The sequence below is a fragment of the Elephas maximus genome, chromosome 7 (genome assembly GCF_024166365.1).
Source record: "Elephas maximus indicus isolate mEleMax1 chromosome 7, mEleMax1 primary haplotype, whole genome shotgun sequence".
Lineage (NCBI taxonomy): Eukaryota > Metazoa > Chordata > Mammalia > Proboscidea > Elephantidae > Elephas > Elephas maximus.
Genome location: NC_064825.1, coordinates 48,310,109 through 48,330,602, shown reverse-complemented (window position 1 = coordinate 48,330,602; position 20,494 = coordinate 48,310,109). Strand labels below are relative to the sequence as shown.

At 39.7% G+C, this 20,494-nt stretch overlaps 2 protein-coding genes across 7 annotated transcripts in view; one reads left to right on the top strand and one right to left on the bottom strand.

Annotated features, from left to right (window-relative positions):
* The window catches only part of C2CD3 (C2 domain containing 3 centriole elongation regulator), a 187,131-nt gene extending 183,373 nt beyond the window's left edge, over positions 1–3,758 (bottom strand). For 5 of the 6 annotated variants that reach the window (XM_049889842.1, XM_049889843.1, XM_049889840.1 and 2 more), the window contains exons 1-2: positions 3,511–3,758; positions 350–619 (exon numbers count right to left, since the gene is read on the bottom strand). In XM_049889842.1, coding sequence (XP_049745799.1) covers positions 350–619; positions 3,511–3,565 — 325 coding nt within the window. In that variant the 5' untranslated portion in view covers positions 3,566–3,758. The remainder of the gene's footprint in view (positions 1–349; positions 620–3,510) is intronic. The other variant, XM_049889845.1, reaches the window with a different exon arrangement.
* Positions 3,759–3,950: 192 nt separating this feature from the next.
* Positions 3,951–20,494, top strand: part of PPME1 (protein phosphatase methylesterase 1) — a 68,314-nt gene continuing 51,770 nt past the window's right edge. Inside the window, exon 1 of the mRNA XM_049889838.1 lies at positions 3,951–4,288. Coding sequence (XP_049745795.1) covers positions 4,188–4,288 — 101 coding nt within the window. The 5' untranslated portion in view covers positions 3,951–4,187. The remainder of the gene's footprint in view (positions 4,289–20,494) is intronic.

The window sequence follows — 20,494 nt, the reverse complement described above, 5'->3', positions numbered from 1 at the left end:
GAAGCATGGTATAGTGAAAAGAGCATGATTTTTGGTGTCTCAAGTCCTAGTTCTGCCATCTATCAACCATGTGACTTAGAGAGTATTCATTTCATCTTTCTGAATCTCAGTTTCACTGTCTACAAAACAGAGGAACTACTTATCTTGCAGAGTTATTCTAAAGATTAGAAATAATACATATAAACCGTTAGCACATGGTGTATACTCAATAAAATGGTTATTATAAAGCCTCTTTGACTCTTCAACAAGTAGCAATGCCCACCACATACTAGGAACACAATAACACTTATTGCTAACAACATAACCACATGCTTACTAGACCTGCAGGTTAAATAAGACAAAAACATACCTGTTAGATAAGAGGTAAACTGCTTTGGACCACAGCGAACAGCATAACGTGTGGTTGTTCTCACAGCTTTTGGCTCAGTCTGCAAAGCATCTCTAGGACAAAAGAAGGTTCCGTCTGATGTTTCTCCCCACCATCTCACTCGGACAAGTACACAAGTGGGAGGCTTTGCAATCTTCCATATGACTTTATTAATAGTAAGTTTCAGAAAGCAGCGCAATTGGCCTTCAACCAGAGGTGGAAGGCTTGTAGATGGAGAAATATCACTCAAAGCTGTGGAATAATCCAAGAACCCTGAGTCAAAATTTAGACTAAATATAAAAATCATGAATGAAAAACAAACAAAAAACACTTTAGTCTCTACAGAGAGAAGGTTTTTTCTACCTACTTCAATACATGATAAGTAACTAGCTAACCAGGCTGTGGAATAACCTATCTGGTCGTTTACACCACCCTGATTGTTGTTGGGAAACCCTGGTGGTGTAGTGGTTAAGTACTATAGCTGCTAACCAAGAGGTCGGCAGTTTGAATCTGCCAGGTGCTCCTTGGAAACTCTATGGGGCAGTTCTACCCTGTCCTATAGGGTTGCTATGAGTTGGAATTGACTCGATGGCTGTGGGTTTGGTTTTGGTTTTGATTGTTGTTGTTAGTTGCCATCACATTGATTCCAACTCATGGTGACCACGTTTGCACTGCAGAACTGCTCCACAGGGTCTTCAAGGCTGGGACCTCTCGGAAGCCAGGCCTTACACTTCCGAGGTGCCTCCGGGTTGGTTTTAACCGCTAATCTTTAGTTAGTAGTTTAGTGTTTATAACCATTTGAGCCAACCAGAGACTCCAGCCATCCTGATAGCCCATTAGTATTTAGGCTCTGAGTCAGGTTATTCTAAGTAAAGAACATACCAACTTAAGACATACTAATATAAACTTCTCTTTAATTGAAATTAATTAATTTAAAAAATACAAATACAATGATACAGTTTTTTAAAATCTCAGAAATAGCTGAATTTTTGCTGCCAAATACTGATGTTTTAAGGCAACATCCATGATTTTTAAGATATGTTATCTTTACCCAATTCACTTATTTTAAAAAACTATCAACTAAACATAAAACAGCAACAACTCCCTTCACTGAACTCCCAAACAATTTAGTGTGTGCCACACAATCCAATATTTCAATAAAGACCATCTTAAACTGTGTCTTGTCTCTCCTACCAAAATCATAAAGTCAATGAAGACAGAGACTATCATCTTTACATTCTGCCGCTACTTTTTAGAACATTGTTGGATTCACAATATTTATTGGCTTTCAGAAAGATAATACATCAACATGGGGCAATTATCATGACTTTCTATGAAGCTTTGCTTTAACGGCCTTGTCTTCCATTCACAGCATCATTTCACCATGTGACTTTGAGTTTTCCTCTGACTTTTCTCTTGAAGAGTGGTCATGCCTCATAAGAAAATACACTTGAACCAGAATCTAACAGATCAGGAATCTACAAAAATAATTCTTTAGGTTTCTGAAGCAAATACCCTTTACTGCCCTTCATAATGGAAAAACTCCCACCATAATCTTTATGGAGCCTGGTGGCATAGTGGTTAAGAGCTCGGTTGCTAACCAAAAGGTCAGCAGTTCACATCTACCAACCGCTCCTTGGAAACTCTATGGAGTTGTTCTACTCTGTCCTATAGGGTCACTATGAATGGGAATCAAGTTGACCACACCTAACAACAACAATGAAATCTTTACGGATAATTAGTTTCAATATAAAAATTATACACAGGTTTGTACATGTGCCTCACTGCATATGCATCTGTTATAGCAAGAAGGACGTTATTTTCTATACTACGGTTGTCATTTCTACTTTGGTTTGTCTTTTATCAATCAAATGTGCTTGACTGATTTGCCAAAGGGAGCACTGGCATTGAAAACCTCCATGTCTCTGTATCAGATTCTCCTACCATATCTGGCAGGAAAAGCACTGCCTCACAACTGCCTTACAGCTTGGATAAGATTCTTTCCCATACAGTAGCTTCAGCCTTCAACCCAATGGCCTTAATGTACTATCAGTATTCCTAATACCCTTTCTTCACTGTTGCTGTTGTTAGTTGCCATCTGGCTCATTGTGACCCCATGTGTGCAGAGTAGAACTGATTCATAGGGTTTTTTAAGGCTGTGACCTTTTGGAAGCAGATGGCAAGGCCTGTCTGCTGAGGTGCCTCTGGGTGAGCTGGAACCACCAACCTTTCAGCTAATAGTTGAACATGTAACCACTTGCACCACCCAGGGTCTCTTAAAGTGCCCATAATATAAAAAAGTCATGGCCACCTAATTTTCTTTTTTTCTTGAAGGCAGCCCTAGAGAGATCCAACTTCCAGTTTTCTGATCTGCCCTGGGTTCCTAGCATGACTGTTCTCACTACAGCTAACACACTCCTACCCTTTTGGACACCTTGTTTCTCCATCAGTGTCCTAACCTAATGAGGTCCTCTTGCATCTCTGCAGCCTGCCCTCTAATGTTCCCCTTCCTAGCCACCTCACATCCTTCAGAAGATCCTCATGCCTTCACTCCCACTCCAATCCTACCACACCTTGTCACTACCCCTTTGCTGTTAAGTCCAATCCGACACATTGGGACCTTATTTTTTCAGCTCGTCACTACCCACTCTTTTCTCCCTCTCTGTTGCACAACTCTCCCAACTCTCGCTGGTAGGCCTCACTTGCTTCTTTCATTCAACTAACATTTATTGAGTAATGCTTTGCGCTAGTCCTTGGGGATCCAATAATGTATAAAACGTTCTTGCCCACTGACTTAGTCCCCTCTCCAACTTATGTTTCCTGTGGCCCCCTGAAGACCTTCAAAGTCTTTACCCCCCCCCCACACGTTTAACTTTGTTATTAAAAACACTCCTGGAATTTTTCCTTCCCCTCTCCTAGAGATGTCCTACTTGTACCTTTTTAGCCCTCACCAGCCCACTCGTTCCCGTTTTTTGCGTCGCACCCCATTTCCTTTTCATTCTTTGGAGGGCCAACTGTCCTCTCTTTTAACCTTCTGACTCCTTGGTTATTTTCCTTCTTCGTCCCATCTTTCTTTTAAACCCTGCTCCTTGCCCAAACCCCGCCCGGTTACGCTTTTTTCAGCCTTTGGTTGCTCGGGTTACCTCTCTTTTTGCGGCCACGGCCACCCCCAGGTCCCTGGCCTTTTCGTTGTTTCATGCCGAACCCGAGCTCTTTTTCACCAACTTAGCTCCGGACCCAGCACCGACGTCTTACCCTCCCGCCATCCCTTCTCCTGGCGCCAGCGTTCCCCGGCAACCGGCGCCGCTGGGCAGCCTGGGAGGAAGGAAAAAGCAACTCTCTCCTTAACAGTTTCTGGGAAGCCGTCAGAATGGAAGGCGCCAAGACTCCTTCCCGCCAGTAGACTACAACACCCAGGATGCTTTGCTATGCTACCTCTGCGGGGTCGGAAGCGGTCACCTCCCGCTGCGCAAGCGCGAAGGGCTAGGCCCTTAGACGACTCCATTGCCCAGGGTGCATTGCCTTTCAGAGGGCTCGTCTTTCCGGCGAGAGCTGTCGAGTTCTCCACTTGGGGTTTCAGCGGTCCGCAGACTCCGTTACCCAGCTTCCTTTGTGGGAGTGCTGTGGCGCACTTCCGGTGGAGGTGCTGAGAGAGGGGGTGGAGTCTGAGGAGCCGGTGGGCGGTAGGCGGTGCTGCCGGTGGCTGAGGGCTGTCTAAAGGCGACAGGGCGTCGCTAGGGAGCCATCTGTGACCGGTTGGCCCACACTTAACGTGGGACGAAGCTTCGGCTGCTGTTTGAGTACGTGCGGCCTCGCTTTCATGTCGGCCCTCGAGAAGAGCATGCACCTTGGCCGCCTGCCCTCTCGCCCTCCCCTACCCGGCAGCGGGGGCAGTCAGAGCGGAGCCAAGATGCGAATGGGGTACGTGACCCATACCCCTTCTCCCTAGAGGCCAGGCCCCGGCCATTGGAGAATGGCGTTTCTGGGCGTTTAGAGCAGCACGGGAGGAGAGGCTAAGGATAGAAGAACGCTGGCAGCGGCCTGGGAGAGGTTTGGTTGGAGTAGAAGGCAGATCTGGGAGACTAGAGGAGTCGCCAGGTCAATGGAAATTGGAGGACACCATCAGAGACTGGCTTGAAGGAAAAATTAGAGGAATAGCGATGTTCAAGGGAAAGGGAATGAGGCAAAGATTAGGGAAACTGAGAGGATAATTAAGGGATGTGGGAGGCACCTCCAGAGGAAGGAATGAAAGAGGTTTGAGGAAAGGAATAGAGCCGTGACAAAGGTGGGAGGTAAATGTGCCAGGCAGTGCTGGAGGAAATACGGAATGACTGAGAGAAAAGTTGAGGGGAATTGGGGGAACGGCTTGGGAGTAGTAAGAAGACTGTGAGAACTAGATTTTAGAAAAGCTGAGGGGCATAGGGAACACCTGAGGTAGGGTTGGGGAAGAAAAAAGGAGAGCTTAGGAGCAGAAGGTTCTAGACAGAGTTCCCAGAGGCATAAGAGACAGATCCAGGGAGTGAGGGGTGACTAATAGATTAGGTCTCTTAAGGGTGAACTGAGAAAGCTTGGTAAATAGGCCTAAAGAAAGATGGAGAATATAGCCAGGAAGATTGTTAAGGGTAATAGGAACGTTTTTTGAGAAGCTGGGAAGGAGTGACGAAGGAGAGGTCTGAGGAGTTTAGAGAGTGATGGTGGGCCCTAGGGATTGAGAAATGATTAAGAATAGGGTTTAGTGAATGGAAATGATGCAGAGGCGAGGTCTGGGAAGCTTTAAGAAAAAGATTTGGACAGTTGATTTTTGCCGGACAAGTAGATTTGAGGGAAGCAACGTACTGGCCTTACAATTCTCAGAGAAGTCATGAAGCATTGGGAGTAGCTGCTTAAAATAAGAAAGTGTTGGGGGAAAACAGTTTGATTGGGAGAGATGGAGCCGTGTGGAAGGGATAGGCTTTGGAATTTTAGGTCACTGAATGGCTTGTGCCAGGTTTGGGGATACTTAGGCAACAGAAAGAAGTCATAAAAGTTGAAGATGGGAGAGGCAATTGCTGGAAAGTAAAGGGAATTGAATAATCAGTTGGGATTGAGGGGTGTTTGTAGTGTCAGAATTCTGGGGACTAGTGACTGTAGAAAAGGGGTAGGAAGGATATGTAGGTATGAAGTAGTGAAGAATGTGTGTTTGGGACTCCAGAGGTGGGTTGGTTGATATTCTGGAAACGAGGACTCCTGAGGAGAAACTGTAGGTTCTGAAGAAGTAATAATTTACAAAAACTGATCAAAAATGAAATAAGCAAGAGATGCAGTACTGTGAAATTAGGTCCTAGGAATGAAGGGAAAGGAGAATCCTATAAATTAAAACAGTGGGGCAGAGAGATGGTGAGAATGGTTGGAGAAACCAGGGAAGGAAACGAAGATGTACAGTAGAAGAAATGAGGAAACTTTGACAGAAGGAGAGAGATTGGTGTATGCACAATAGAAAGACGTGGTAGAAGGCTACATGAAAGATAAAATGAGGATTGCTTTGGCTTTGGAAGAATGGAAGGTAGGACTAACATGAATAAAGGGAATCTGGAAACTGATCCATAGCAGATTATTTGGGAGAATTAATCTGGGGTATAAAATTAATGTAACATTTAGTTGTTGCCTTTTTCAAACTAAAATTTCCTCTTTCAGTATACCAGCACACTCTCTCTATAAATATAAAAAATATATTTTTAAAAATAACTAAACTATATATACTTTGATGTTGTTAGGTACTGTTGAGTCGGTTCTGACTCACAGTGACTCTATAGGACAGGGTAGAACTGCCCCATAGGCTTTAATAAGGAGCTGCTGGTGGATTTGAACTGCCAACCTTTTGGTTAATAGCCAAGCTCTTAAGCACCATGCCACTAGGGCTCTGTACTTTCAGTAAGTTTAATTAGAGCTCAGCTCCTCACCTTGTCAAAACCAGTTCTCTGAAGAGGAAGGGGTGGGGGGGAATAACCACGAGAAAACAAAGGAGAAATCTGCTGATTAGAAGATTGTATAGTTGTTAGTAACTTAACTTTTTCAGTAACTTGTCCTTTTTAAATAGATGCTTTGGGCTTCGTGATTTAGGTTGGCTGCTTATCTTGAAAAAATAAAGTTATTTAGGAAGATGCGTTTTTATCATAGTATTGGGAAGAGAAGAGCATGATTTTACTATATTGGTGAATTTTGTGTGATCCTCAAGTGGCTTATTTTCCTATATTTTTGTTTTCTGCTTCCTTTTTGGTACCTTGGCAAGGCCTCACCTAAGTCTGATGGTAGTGACAGAATGGACTGTCTTATCTAGACTCATAAAGCTAGACAAGAGCTTAGAAGTGATCTCATTTCACTACTTCATTTTATAGTTGAGGAAACTGAGACTCAGAGAATTCTGTATTCTGTGAGGCAAGCTAGGGCAGGGGATATTTTCTCTTGATAAACGAAAAAATTGAGGCTCAGGTGTTCCTGCTCTTAGGCAGCCTAGGAACTTAGTGGTAGGGCCACTAAGGACTAGGGTCACTTGACTCTGAGACCCATTGTTTTTTGGATTCATAGTTGTTATCCTGGAAATACTAATTTGAGTTGTATAGCTTATTCCTTTGCAGATACTCTAGGATTCAGTCTTTCATTTTCCCCAATCAGTGCTGATTTATGAAGTGTTACTTCCACCAATTTCAAAGCATTCCTCTTTATTTCTCCTTCTACTCACTTTCTTTTTTCTTATCCTTCCCCTTCTACTTCCTCATCTATCTCTTACTCTCAAGTGAGCGTATTCCCTTGATCATCTCTCTTGTTTGACTTACTTGTTCAACCATTTTTCATGGTCTGTTGCTTTCAGTTTCATTGAAATTTTATTTAGGTGTGTTTCAGTGTTCAAGGTGATTTTGAGTTCATGATTTTTCTTGGGCTTTTGTAATTTACATAGCCAAGTCCGATTTAGTAATTCCAAAGTATTGCTGGATAATTCAATAACAAGTTATTTTTGTTGTTGTTTTGGATACATACTGTGTGTTAGGCATTGTACATTGTAGTAGTAACTTTATGTACATTATTTAATCTGCCCACAATCCTGCAAGTTAGATATTTTCCTGCATTTACAGGTAAGGAAATTTAGACTAAGAGTTTAAAGGTCACTCAACTCATATGTAGCAGAGCCAGGATTCAGTCTAGGTTTAGTCTCTAGAATCCGTTTCCTTTTCAGTACACCACTTTCTCTTGAAATGAGAAAATGAAATCCTGGTTTCATTGTTCTTAACAGATGCCAGTAGAAGTTGCCAAAGAATGATATTTGGACTTTTTGTGGGGTTCTACTTGCTTTGCACCCCTGGGGCACTTGAGAGGAGTATGTTTGAAAATTACTGCTGTACATTTCATTACCATGAGAAAAACTAGAGAATATTAAAACCATTCATTATTCAACACTTTTTTTTTTAACCAGTAGTATGCATAGTCCTTTTTTTTTATTGAGTTTATGCATAGTCCCCAAGGTAAGGTGGGGCTCCGTTCCTATGACTGCATAGAAAATCGGTTCTGACGGAAGTCGAATACCTCTTTTTTTTTTTTTTTAAGATTTTATTATTATTGCCTTTTATTATCAGTATCTTTATAAATCTGATCTTGGAACACCTGTGAGTGAACATCTGAGATTGATAATATCAGCAAATTATGTGTTACAACACTGTACATAGTACATATTACTAATGATAAGATGTACAAAAAAAAAACCACATGGGGGTAAGTGCCCTTTGTCATAACTCTAATACGTTGTAAGCCGGGGACGACCTGTACCACTTTTCTTTAGTACTTTGTCTTATACTTCTGTAGTTCCTTAACTGACATGTATATATTATTGCCCTTTTGTATCCTATGAGATAAGCCAGGGCTTGTTTTTGTGTTAGCTGCCATGGAGTCTGTTCTTGACTCATGGCAATCCCAGAGTAGAACTTCTCTGTGGGATTTTCTTGATTGTAATCTTTATGGAAACTGATCACCAGGCCCTTCTTCCACAGAGGCACTGGGTGGGTTTGAACCGTCAACCTTTAGATTAGCAGCGAATTACAAACACCTTGCGCCACCCAGGCTCCTAAACTAGGGCAGGAGTTAATATATTCTTTTAGTAAATGCAAAAACTGAGACTCAAATATTCATTGACTTGCCTGAGATCACAAAATCATTAGGTAGCAGAAACAAAATACAAACCCAACATTTCATATTTTTTGTCTGTTGATGTCGTTGCTATGCCTAGAAGTGAAGAGATATGGAAGCAGGAGATTGGTGTTTGGAATGATATCGATCTGAGTTTGAAGCCCAGCTTGAGTATTTACTTTGGTCAAGTCATTTAACCTCTTACAGTCTGATTTTCATCTCTAAAATGAGGATGCTTCTGCTTAGCTTACAGTGCTCTGAGAACGAGATGATATACAGAAAGCAGTATGCTTCCTGATACATAAGCTCTTGATGAATGATAACTGGTAGAATTCTTTTGGTTATATGCTGTGAGAAAGGTTTATTCTTCGTGAGGTACATGCTCTTCTTTCAATTTCTTCTAATGTCAGCATCCCCACCCCTCCAGCTATGTATTTATTCATATCTGATTAGGTTGTCTTCCACTTAAATTCTTTAAATTATTATGGCTATCAGGGCTCTTAGGAAGGCTTTAATGAGCTTTTCACACAGATGGGAAAATAAAGTACAAAGTGAAGTTATTTGCTAAAGGTCACAGATTGAGTTATTGAAAGAATCAAATCCTACTTTTTTTGATTTGTTACCTTTTAGTAAACAATTTTTTAATTAAGTTATAATTCGCAACTATAAAATTTACCCTTTTAAAGTATACGGTTTAGTGTGTTTCAGTATATAGGTAGTCCCCAACTTACAATGGGGTTCCCTTCCAAGGACTCCATCATTAAGTCGATTCTGACTTAAGTCAAAAACCTATTTATTATTATTATTATTATCTTTTATTATCAGTGTCTTTATAAATCTGATCTTTATTTGTCTTTGAACATCTGCAAATGATCATCTGAGAATGATAACATCAGCAAATTACATGCTGTGACATTGTATGTAGTACATGTTACTAACAATGTATAAAAAAAAAGTAGTAAGCGTGATTTGTCATAGCTAGAATCCTTCATAAGTCAGAGACTATCAGTATTCACAAGGTTGTGCAACTAGCACCACTGTCTAATTCCAGAACATATTCATCGTCACAAAAAAGAACCCTCTTACCCTTTAGCCCTCACTCCCATTCATCTCTTCCCACAGTGCCTGGCACCACTAATCTACTCTCTGCCTCTATGGAGTTGCCCCTTTTGGCCATTTTATAAAAAGAATCCTACCATCTGTGGCCTTTTGTATCTGGCTTCTTTCACTTAGCATAATATTTTTAAGGTTTATCCGCATTGTAGTACTTGTATCAGTAGTTCATTCTTTTTTTTATGGCTGAATAATATTCCATTGTACGTTATACCACATTTTTTTATCGATTCGTTCATCAGTTGATGAGCTTTTGGGTTTTTTCCACCTTTTGCCAATTGTGAATGGTGCTGCTATGAACATTTGTTTACAAGTTTTTGTTTGAATACCTATTTTCAACTCTTTTGGTTATATGACTCAAGCTCTGTGCCACAGTAGTTAAGAGCTCAGCTGCTAACCAAAAAGGTTGGCAGTTTGAATCCACCAGCCACTCCTTGGAGACCCTGTGGGGCAATTCTACTCTGTCCTATAGGGTCGCTGTGAGTCGGAATCGACTCGATGACAATGGGTTGGTTATGTACCTAGGAGTGGAATTGCTAGATTATATTTAACATTTAGAGGAACTGCCAAACTGTTTTCCATAATGGCTGCACCATTTTACATTCCCACCAGCAGAGGTTCCAGTTTCTCTACATCCTAGCGAAAACTGTTACTACCTTATCTCTCTTTCTGAGTATATCCATTCTGGTGGGTATGAAGTGATGTCATATGGTTTTTGATTTTCATTTCCCAGATGGCTGTTGATGTTAAGTGACTTTTCATGTGCTTATTGGCCATTTGTAAATCTTTGTAGGAATGTCTGTTTAGATTCTTTGCCCACTTTTAAATTGGTTTATTTGTCTTTTCATTATTCATTTTTAGACTTAACTCGTATATTCTAGATATAAGTCCTTATCTGAGAAATGATTTGCAAATATTTTCTCCCATTCTGTGGGTTGTCTTTTCACTTGTTGACAGTGTCCTTGGATGCACAAAATTTTTATTTTGATGAAGTCCAACTTACCTATTTTTCTTTTCTTGCATGTGCTTTTGGTGTCATATCTAAGAAGGCTTTTCCTAACCCACAGCTACAAACATTTGCACCTATGTTTTCTTCTAAGAGTTCTATAGTTTTACTGCTTACATTTAGGTCTTTGATCCATTTTTAGTTAATTTTTGTGTTTGGTGTGAGATAGGGGTCTAACTTCATTCTTTTGTCTGTGGATACCCAGTTTTTCCAACAGCATTTGGAAAAAGACTCTTCTTTCCCCCATTGAATTGTTTTGGTGCCCTTGTTGAACTCAACTGATGGTAAATGTGAGAATTTATTTCTCAACTCTCAATTCTATTCAGTTGATCTATGTGTCTATCCTTATGCCAGTACCACACTTTCTTGATTACTGTGACTTTGTAGTAGGATTTAAATTGGGAAATGTGAATCCTCCAACTTCTCCTTTTTCAAGATTGTTTTGACTACCAGGGTCTTTTGCATTTCCATATGGATTTTATTTAGGTTGAGCTCTTCCATATCTGGAAAAAAAGGCAGTTGGAATTTTGGTAGAGATTACATTGAATCTGTGGAGCAGTTTGGGGAGTATTGTCATCTTAACAGTATTCAATCTTCCAACCCACGGACATGGGATATCTGTTTATTTAGGCCTTCTTTAATTTTTTTCAACCATGTTGTGCAGCTTGCAGTATACAAGTCTTATACTTCCTTTTATCTTTTTTGATGGTATCATCAGTAGGATTGTTTTAATTTTATTTTCAAGTTGTTCATTGCTAGTGTATAGAAATAAACAATGGATTTTTTATATTGATCATCTGTCCTGCAACCTAGCTGGACTCTTTTTTTCATTCTAATAGTTTTTTCTTGTGTGGATCCTTTAGAGTTTTCTATTTGTAAGGTCATGTCCTCTGCAAATAGAGATAGATTTCCTTTTTAACCTGAATGCCTTTTATTCTTTTCTCTTGCCTAATTGCCCTGGCTAGAACCTCTAGTACAATGTTGAATAGAAGTCGTGAGATCCAACATCCTTGTTGTATTGCTGGTCTTAGGGAGAAAGCATTTACTATTTCACCATTAAGTGTAATTCTTACTATGAGATTTTCATAGATGCCCTTTGTCAGTTTGAGAAAGCTCTTTTCTGTTCCCAGTTTACTATGTGTTTTATTTTTCTTTCTGTTGTTTGTTTTTAATTATGAAAGGGTGTTGGATTTTGTCAAATGCTTTATCTTCATCTATTATGATGATCATGTGGTTTTTGTCCTTTATTTTTTATCAGTGTAGTGTATTACATTGATTGGTTTTCATATGTCGAACCAACCTTGCATTCCTGGGCATAAGTCCTTCGTAGTCATGGTGTGTAATCCTTTATATATGCTGGTGGATTTGGTTTGCTAGTATTTTGTTGAGGATTTTTGTATCTATATTTATAAGAGAGGGCGGCCTATGGTTTTCTTTCATATCTTTTGCTGGTTTTGATGTCAAAGCAATACTGGCCACATAGAATGAGTTATGATGTGTTCTAATCACAGTGTTTTTGTTCCTGTCACTTGGGATAACCAATTCCTTTAGAATAGGGAGTGCTATTAGGATTGAACTTTATAATTTTCAGAAACTGTTCTTCTCAAGAGATGGTGAGGCAAACAGAATAATCTTTCATGCACATACTGAGGCACCTTGGAAGAAAGACCTGGTGAGCACCTTCCAAAAAATCAACCATTGAAAACCCTATGGAGCATAGTTCTACTCTGACCCACGGGGTTGCCATGAGTCAGAATCAACTCTCTGGCAACTGGTTCCAGTTTTATCCTTTTTCTATTAAGAAAATATAGTTCAGAGTTGTTGTGATAATACTTGTAAAGTGCCTAGCCCAAAGACCTGTGTGACTTGTTTCATTTAATCCTTCGTATCCTTCTAATTGGAAGTACCCTGGTGGTGTAGTGGTTAAGTGCTATGGCTACTAACCAAAGGGTTGGCAGTTTGAATCTGCCAGGTGCTCCTTGGAAACTCTATGGGGCAGTTCTACTCTGTCCTATAGGGTTGCTATGAGTCAGAATCAACTCGACGACACTGGGTTTGGTTTGGTATCCCCCTAATTAATTAGCTTTTCCTTAAACTTAAAAACCATAGTTCAACCAAAAGACAAATAACCCAATTAAAAAATGGGCAAAGGATATGAACAGGCACTTCACCAAAGAAGACATTCAGGCAGCTAACGGATACATGAGGAAATGCTCTTGATCATTAGCTACTAGAGAAATGCAAATCAAAACTACAATGAGATTTCATCTCACTCCAGCAAGGCTGGCATTAATCCAAAAAACACAAAATAATAAATGTTGGAGAGGTTGTGGAGAGACTGGAACACTTATGCACTGCTGGTGGGAATGTAAAATGGTATAACAACTTTGGAATATCGGTTTGGTACTTCCTTAAAAAGCTAGAAATAGAACTACCATATGATCCAGCAATCCCACTCCTTGGAATATATCCTAGAGAAATAAGACCCTTTACATGAACAGACATATGCATACCCTATGTTCATTGCAGTACTGTTTACAATAGCAGAAAGATGGAAGCAACCAAGGTGCCCATCAATGGATGAATGGATAAATAAATTAGGGTATATTCACACAATGGAATACTACGTGTCGATAAAGAACAATGCTGAATCAATGAAACATTTCATAACATGGAGGAATCTGGAAGGCATTATGCTGAGTGAAATTAGTTAGTTGCAAAAGGACAAATGTTATATAAGACTACTATTTTAAGAACTCAAGAAATAGTTTAAACAGAGAAGAAAGTATTCTTTGATGGCTATGTGGGTGGGGGTAGGGGTATTCACTAATTAGATAGTAGACAAGAACTATTTTAGGTGAAGGGAAAGACAACACAATACAGCAGAGGTCAGCACAACTGGACTAAACCAGAAGCAAAGAAGTCTCCTGAATAAATGGAACCCTTTGAAGGCCAGCGCAGCAGGGGCTGGGGTTTGGGGACCATGATTTCAGGGGACATCTAGGTCAATTGGCATAATAAAATCTACTGAGAAAACATTCTGCATCCCACTTTGGAGATTGGCATCTGGGTTCTTAAGCACTGGCAAGGGGCCATCTAAGATGCATCAATTGGTCTCAACCCACCTGGAGCAAAGGAGAATGAAGAACACCAAAGGCACAAGGTAACTATGAACCCAAGAGACAGAAAGGGACACATGAATCAGAGACTACATTATCCTGAGACCAGTAGAACTAGATGGTACCCGGCTATAACCCATGATTGCCCTAACAGGGAACACAACAGAGAATCCCTGATGGAGCTGAAGAGCAGTGGGATGCAGACCTCAAATTCTCATAAAAAGACCAGACTTAATGGTCTTACTGAGACTAGAAGGACTCCGGAGGTCATGGTCCCCAGACCTTCTGTTAGCCCAAGGCTGGAACCATTCCCAAAGCCAACTCTTCAGACAGGGATTGGACTGGACTATAAGATAGAAAATGATACTGACAAGGAGTGAGCTTCTTGGATCAAGTAGACACGTGAGATTATGTGGGCAGCTCCTGTCTGGAGGGGAGATGAGAAGGCAGAGGGGGACAGAAGCTGGCTGAGAGGACACGGGGAGTACAAAGTGGAGAGAAGGAGTGTGCTGTCTCATTAGGGCTAGAGCAACTAGGAGTACATAGCAAGGTGTATAGAAATTTTCATTTGAGAGACTGACTTGATTTGTAAACTTTCACTTAAACCATGTTTGAAAAAAAAAAAAAACCATGGTTCCTGATCTATAAAAACCACTTTTTGTTCAGTTTTCTCTGCTAATCCCTGCACTACAACATTATTATTAGCTGAATTCATTGCAAAAGGCCTGTGGTTTAGGCTTAGGGAGGGGAGCGATACCCAAAGAACCTTCTAATACTTCATAATACATCAATCAACAACCTACTTTACAAACCTATAATAGAAAATATAGATCCATCTTTAATTTGAAGAATCTCTATACTAACATTTTTTTCACTGAATATTGGGAAATGTAATCTTTTATTGGTAATTAAATAGCAGATTTGTGCCTTTGCCTCTTCTCTGTCCAGGTCAATACTTAATAAAAATAGTACTTTAAAATTTTATAGCATTTGATGTAATAAAACCTTCACACCAAACATCATCTTCTTGAATCCTTTCCTGGCCGAATTCAATCCTCATATGTGTCCCAAGTAAGATTAGATATTTCATCTATGAGTGCTCATGGCACGCTAGGCTTATTTCTGTCAGAATTGTAGTGTAAAGTGACTGTTTACTTACCTATTTTCCCTCAGGCATGAGCTACTTGAGGACAAGGACCAAGTTTTATTCATCAGTGGGAACTTCTGGCCTACTGATTTCCCTAGTGCCCAGGAAGTGTTTTAGGGCCTGGCATAGAGGGCATACTCAAGTGTCTCTCTAATTGGATTGGAATTAAATTAGTTGCTTATGTAAGCAAATTGTGACTAGAAAAGAGGCTCTAAAATAATTGCTCTAAAGATATTTGCTGTCTGTCTACAAAATATATCTTTTATTCTAATCATGGGCATGCAAGTGAGTCTGGGGAAGGGATTGTATGGCTGTTGGTTCTAAAATATACTTCATTAGAGGCTTTTATATGGAGTTCATTGGCTTTAAACTCTGACCCTAAACCTGCTTGTTTTCTTCCTGTTGTGTTACTGTCTAGGCATAATTGTAGCTTACATAAGGTCTGATTGCTGGGTAATGGCACACACATTAATTATAAGGGTGAGCAGCTACAATTAGCCCATGTAAAATGTCAGAAAGACTTGCATTCTGTCTTCTTTCTTGCTTTATTAATGATGTCTCAGTGGCTGTGTTTTTGTTTGAACCAAGATCATTTTAGAAAAGTTGTCGTTAATCTTTTTTTCTCTTTACTTTTAGGGTTTTGGAAAAAGAAAGTATTAATTATGCTATTGTCATGTTGGGTGGGTGGTGGAAATAAAATTTAGAGTCCCCCCCCCCCCCCCCCTTAATTTAGGCAAAGCAGAGTTCTTTACTATCAGAGGTATAAGATTGCAGCTTTTCTTCCTGTGCAGGTATAGTCAGTCTTTATCTACTTAAAGCAAAGCGTGTTTTTGTATGGTTTACCTCAGTAGATTGAAAGTTCCCATGGATGAGGTATCTTATCTGAAAACGATGTTAGTGAAGTAAGTTTTTATTTGATTGAAACCACATCACATATTCAGCCGTAAGTATCCTGTTTTATCTGAAGCAAGACATTATGTGAAATGCTACTATTCCTATTTATGGATTCTGCGATGCCCAGTTATGAGATAATTAACATACTAACTAATGGCCAACACAGAAAACTAATAGGAATAGAAGTACATGGTGAATTAGTATTTAATAAGTTGGAATCTCTTTAAGAAGGCTTCCTGTGTTCTCTGTGAACGGCATCAGATAAACTTAAGAATAGTCTTTGATTCTTCCTTCCCACTCCATTCTGCTACTCCCTTCCATCACTATCATTGCACCTGTAACTCCCCCACTCCATCCCCCCTCCTCACCCCATCTCAGTGTGGGCTCCTTCTAGTCCATCTTTCACAAAGCTACCAGAGAGATCTTCTTAAAATGTAAACTTGATTATGTCATACCCAACTTGAAATCTTTCGATGATTCTCCGTAACTATCAGGAAAAAGTCCAAACTTCTTAGCATAATACAGTGCTCATCAGCCAAGAGCATTCGTAATATGATGTGCTAAGGTTTATTGACTGAGCGTGTAATATAATCTATAACATTAGTTCTTATTGCCATAACTCCGACAGCATGTAAATATAATTATGGTGTGTGTAATGGATTTTTTATATATGTATTTTAAAAATTAGGTCACCAGTGTTTTTCTAGATCCCCAGCATGGCTTTTTACACATCTTCTGTGTTTCCATGGTACCTTAGACTTACCTTTATTGTAGTTCTTTTTCTTACCTGATTCTGCCCCTAGACTTTTAAGTTTCTCAAAGGCAGGGACCTTCGTTTCCAGGGTTTAGCATGGTACACGGCATGTTGTAGATAGATTTTTTGTTGTTGTTGTGGTTGAAAATATACACAGCAGAACATACACCAATTCAATAATTTCTACATGTACAATTCAGTGACAATGATTACATTCTTCGAGTTGTGCAACCCTTCTCACTCTCCTTTTCTGAGTTGTTCCTCCCCGATTAACATAAACTCATTGCTCCATAAGGTTACTAGTAGGTAGACTCTTAATAAATGTTTGTTGAATAACAAAAACAATCAAAACACAAATCCAAGTGTTCTATGATATGCAGACATTCTCTGTTTTAAAATGTTTTCTAAATTCTAGTACTTACGTTTTTGTTCTTTTTTTTAAGTTGAAAAGTAATTCACATACTGCAGAATTTACCCTTTTAGAATGTACAGTTCAGTGGGTTTTCCTATATTCACAAAGTTGTGAAACCTTCATCACTGTCTAATTCCAGAACATTTTTGTCACACCAGAAAGAAACTCTGTACCCATTAGTAGTCATTCTCTAATCCCCCATCCAGCCCCTGGCATGCAGTAATATACTTTCTGTCTTTGCCTCTTCAGGACCTTTTATATGATTAGAATCATATGTGGCTTTTTGTGACTGGCTTCTTTCATTTAGTATGTTTTCAAGGTTTATCCATGTTATAACATGTATCAGTACTTTATTCCTTTTTCTGGCTGAATAATATTCCATTGTATGGATATTGGTACTGAGTTTTACATACACCAATCTTGGAATTATGCTTTCCTGTTATGGTCTCTGTGTAACTGGAAACATCTTTATATCACTTTCATTTTTTTCTTTGTTTCTTAAGTGTTTTTGTCTCTTTTTGAAACAATTACAGGACAAAGACCTTTTTTTCCCTGACCCTCTTGATCGTGAATTGCTGACTGGATGTCCCATTTACCCCCAGATACCTGTAGTGTGTATTTCCTACAAAGACATTCTCTTTACGTAATCACAATGTAACCATCAAAGTCAGGGAATTAATCTAATACATTGTTATCATATAATCCTAAAACCACATTCAGATTTCACCAATTACCCAAAAATATCTTTTGTAGAAAATAAATCCAGTTTAGAACCACGTGTTCCTTTTTGTTGCTGTGTCTTCAGTATTTCCTAAAAGCCAAGTCTTTCCAGACTTTTATGACCTTAACACCTTGGAAGTTACCAACCAATTATTTTTTAGAAGGTCCCTCAGTTTAGGTTTGTCTAATGTCCTCATGATTAGATTCCGATTATACATCCTTGGCAGGAATGTCTCAGAGTAATACTTCATTCTTCTCACTGAATTCTGTCAGGTGGTGGATGGTTTCAGTTTGTCCTGTTATTGATTAAGGTAGTGTTCATTAGGTTTCTCTACCGTAAAGTTACCCTTTTCCCTTTTTTAATTAATAATACAGGATTTTGTGGGGAGGTACTTTGAAACTATCTAACTTTTGATTTGTTCATTTATTTGTATCTATATTGACTTGTGGTTTTTTATTGCATTCAATAGGTTATAATCTGTTACTATCATTATTTATTTTGATGCTGAAATTGTCCTCAGTTTGGTTAATGAGAGCTCTTCAAAATGAACCTCTAGGTCCTTCTTACATGTCCCTGTCATTCTCTGGGCACTTTAATGCTCTTTGTCACAATATGTTCCAGGCTCATCTTGTACTTTTCTTGATCAACCCCTGGAATCAGCTTTTTTAGTGGAAAATGATTTTTAGAAGTCAAGATCTGAGCACTAGGTATGCACCTTGCTATTGGATTGTTGCTGCTTCCATGCCCTCTCAGTGAAATGTGTATGTACATATATGTCAACTATATACACTTATTTGATATATTTGTATAGATATGTATATAGACAGTCCTTGGGTAGTACAAATGTTTTTATATGTATGTAAACACGTATGTATACACACACACACACATATACACTATACATCTGCTGAAAACCCTGGTGGTGTAGTGGTTAAGAGCTATGGCTACTAAACAAAAGGTTGGCAGTTCGAATCCACCAGGTGCCCCTTGGAAACTCTATGGGGCAGTTCTACTTTGTCCTATAGGGTCACTATGAGTCGGAATCGACTCGATGGCAATAGATTTCTTTTTTACGTATATACATATACTTATTTGTATATCTGTATATATTGAGATGAGTTTACATGCAATTCCAGTCCATCATCACAGGGTTCATTCAGTTTTCTCCCTTTCCATATTTGTAACTTCCTTCTTCAACGGTGAGAAAAGTGGTTTTTGTTATTCTTAATATACTTATGTAAGGTGTGTCACTCAAATATCTTCTATCTCTGTCAATACTTTCTCCCCATAGGAACATTCCTGCCTGCTCAGGCTCTGACTTCATTCTGGTCCTGTGCCCTCACCTTGTCTTACACCTTAACAACCTCCTATTCTGCTTGGGAGCACTGGTGGTGCAGTGGTTAATAGCTTGGCTTCTAACCAAAAGGTTAGCAATTCGAATCCACCAGCCACTCCTTGGAAATCCTATGGGCAGTTCTACTCTGTCCTGTAGGGTTGCTATGAATCAGAATTGACTCAACAGCAATGATGTTTTTTTTTTTTTTGGTATTCTGTCTGAGCTCTGACATCCCATGCTGGGTTGTCCCCATGCTTAAATGTCCAGCTTGCCCTGTTTGGGTTCTGACTCCCTATACCAAGCTGCCCTACAGCCCTGCATGGACCCCTTCTTCATTCCACTTTGGCGTAGACACTCCTCCCAGACCATCCCTCATTGTGGACATCTTCACCTTTTTCAGGCTGTGACACTACACCAGGCTGTTTGGCCACATGGGCACTCCACTTGGGATCTTGTAACCCACTTGAGACCAATCCCCCTCCTGCCTCCACCACCATGTAGGTACCCTCTTCATCCCACTTGGGGTCTGACTCCCCAGCAAGACCACCGCCTGGCGTGGACGCTCCCCACTCTGCCTGGGACACTACCTCAATACTCCTCAGTGTGGACACCCTCCCCAACTGGCTTAGGCTTTAACCCCCACAATACCAGGCTTCCACATGAATATCCTCCTCTTCGCATTTGGGTTCCAATATTCCATGCCAGATCAGCACTCATACTCTGACACGCTACACAGACCACTCCTCCACTGCACCACCCTCCTCACCTGTTTGGGCTCTGAATCCTCACGCCAGATCCTTCAACTTATTTACAGCCACCTCTCCTACTCTGGCTGATCCCCCACTCAGGGCAACCACAACCTCCCTTCCTGCCACTAAGCCTTCTTAATGGTTTTAGGACTGAATTGTTCGGAAGGAGAAGGGAAAGCATCAATTCTTTACCTCAATGAGATATTTTAAGTGGTTGATTTATTTTATTACCAACTTGTACTCTGTGGGAGGATCAAGTGATCCTAAATCTTTCTGGTGACATAAAAAGTTATTAATCTTAAATATGGTTCATAGGTCACTTTGTAAGGAACTTTTTCTGTATATACTTTGAAAATAGTTTTCATTGTTCATAAATTATTATTGAGATTGGTTCAACTTAAGTGAGTTTCAAGACATACTACTTCTCAACTAATATTTATCATATTTTACTTATCTTTAAAAACATTTAGAAACAACCTAAGTGTCCATCAACAGATGAATGGATAAACACAATGTGGTATATGCATACGATGAAATATTACTCAGCTGTAAAAAGGAATGAAGTTCTAATATGTGCTTACAACATAAATGAACCTTGAAAACATAAGCTAAGTGAATTAAGTCAGACACCAAAGGACAAATATTATCTGATTCCACTTGTATGAAATATCTGTTGTTAGGTACCGTCGAGTCGGTTCCGGCTCATAGTGACCCTGTGTTCA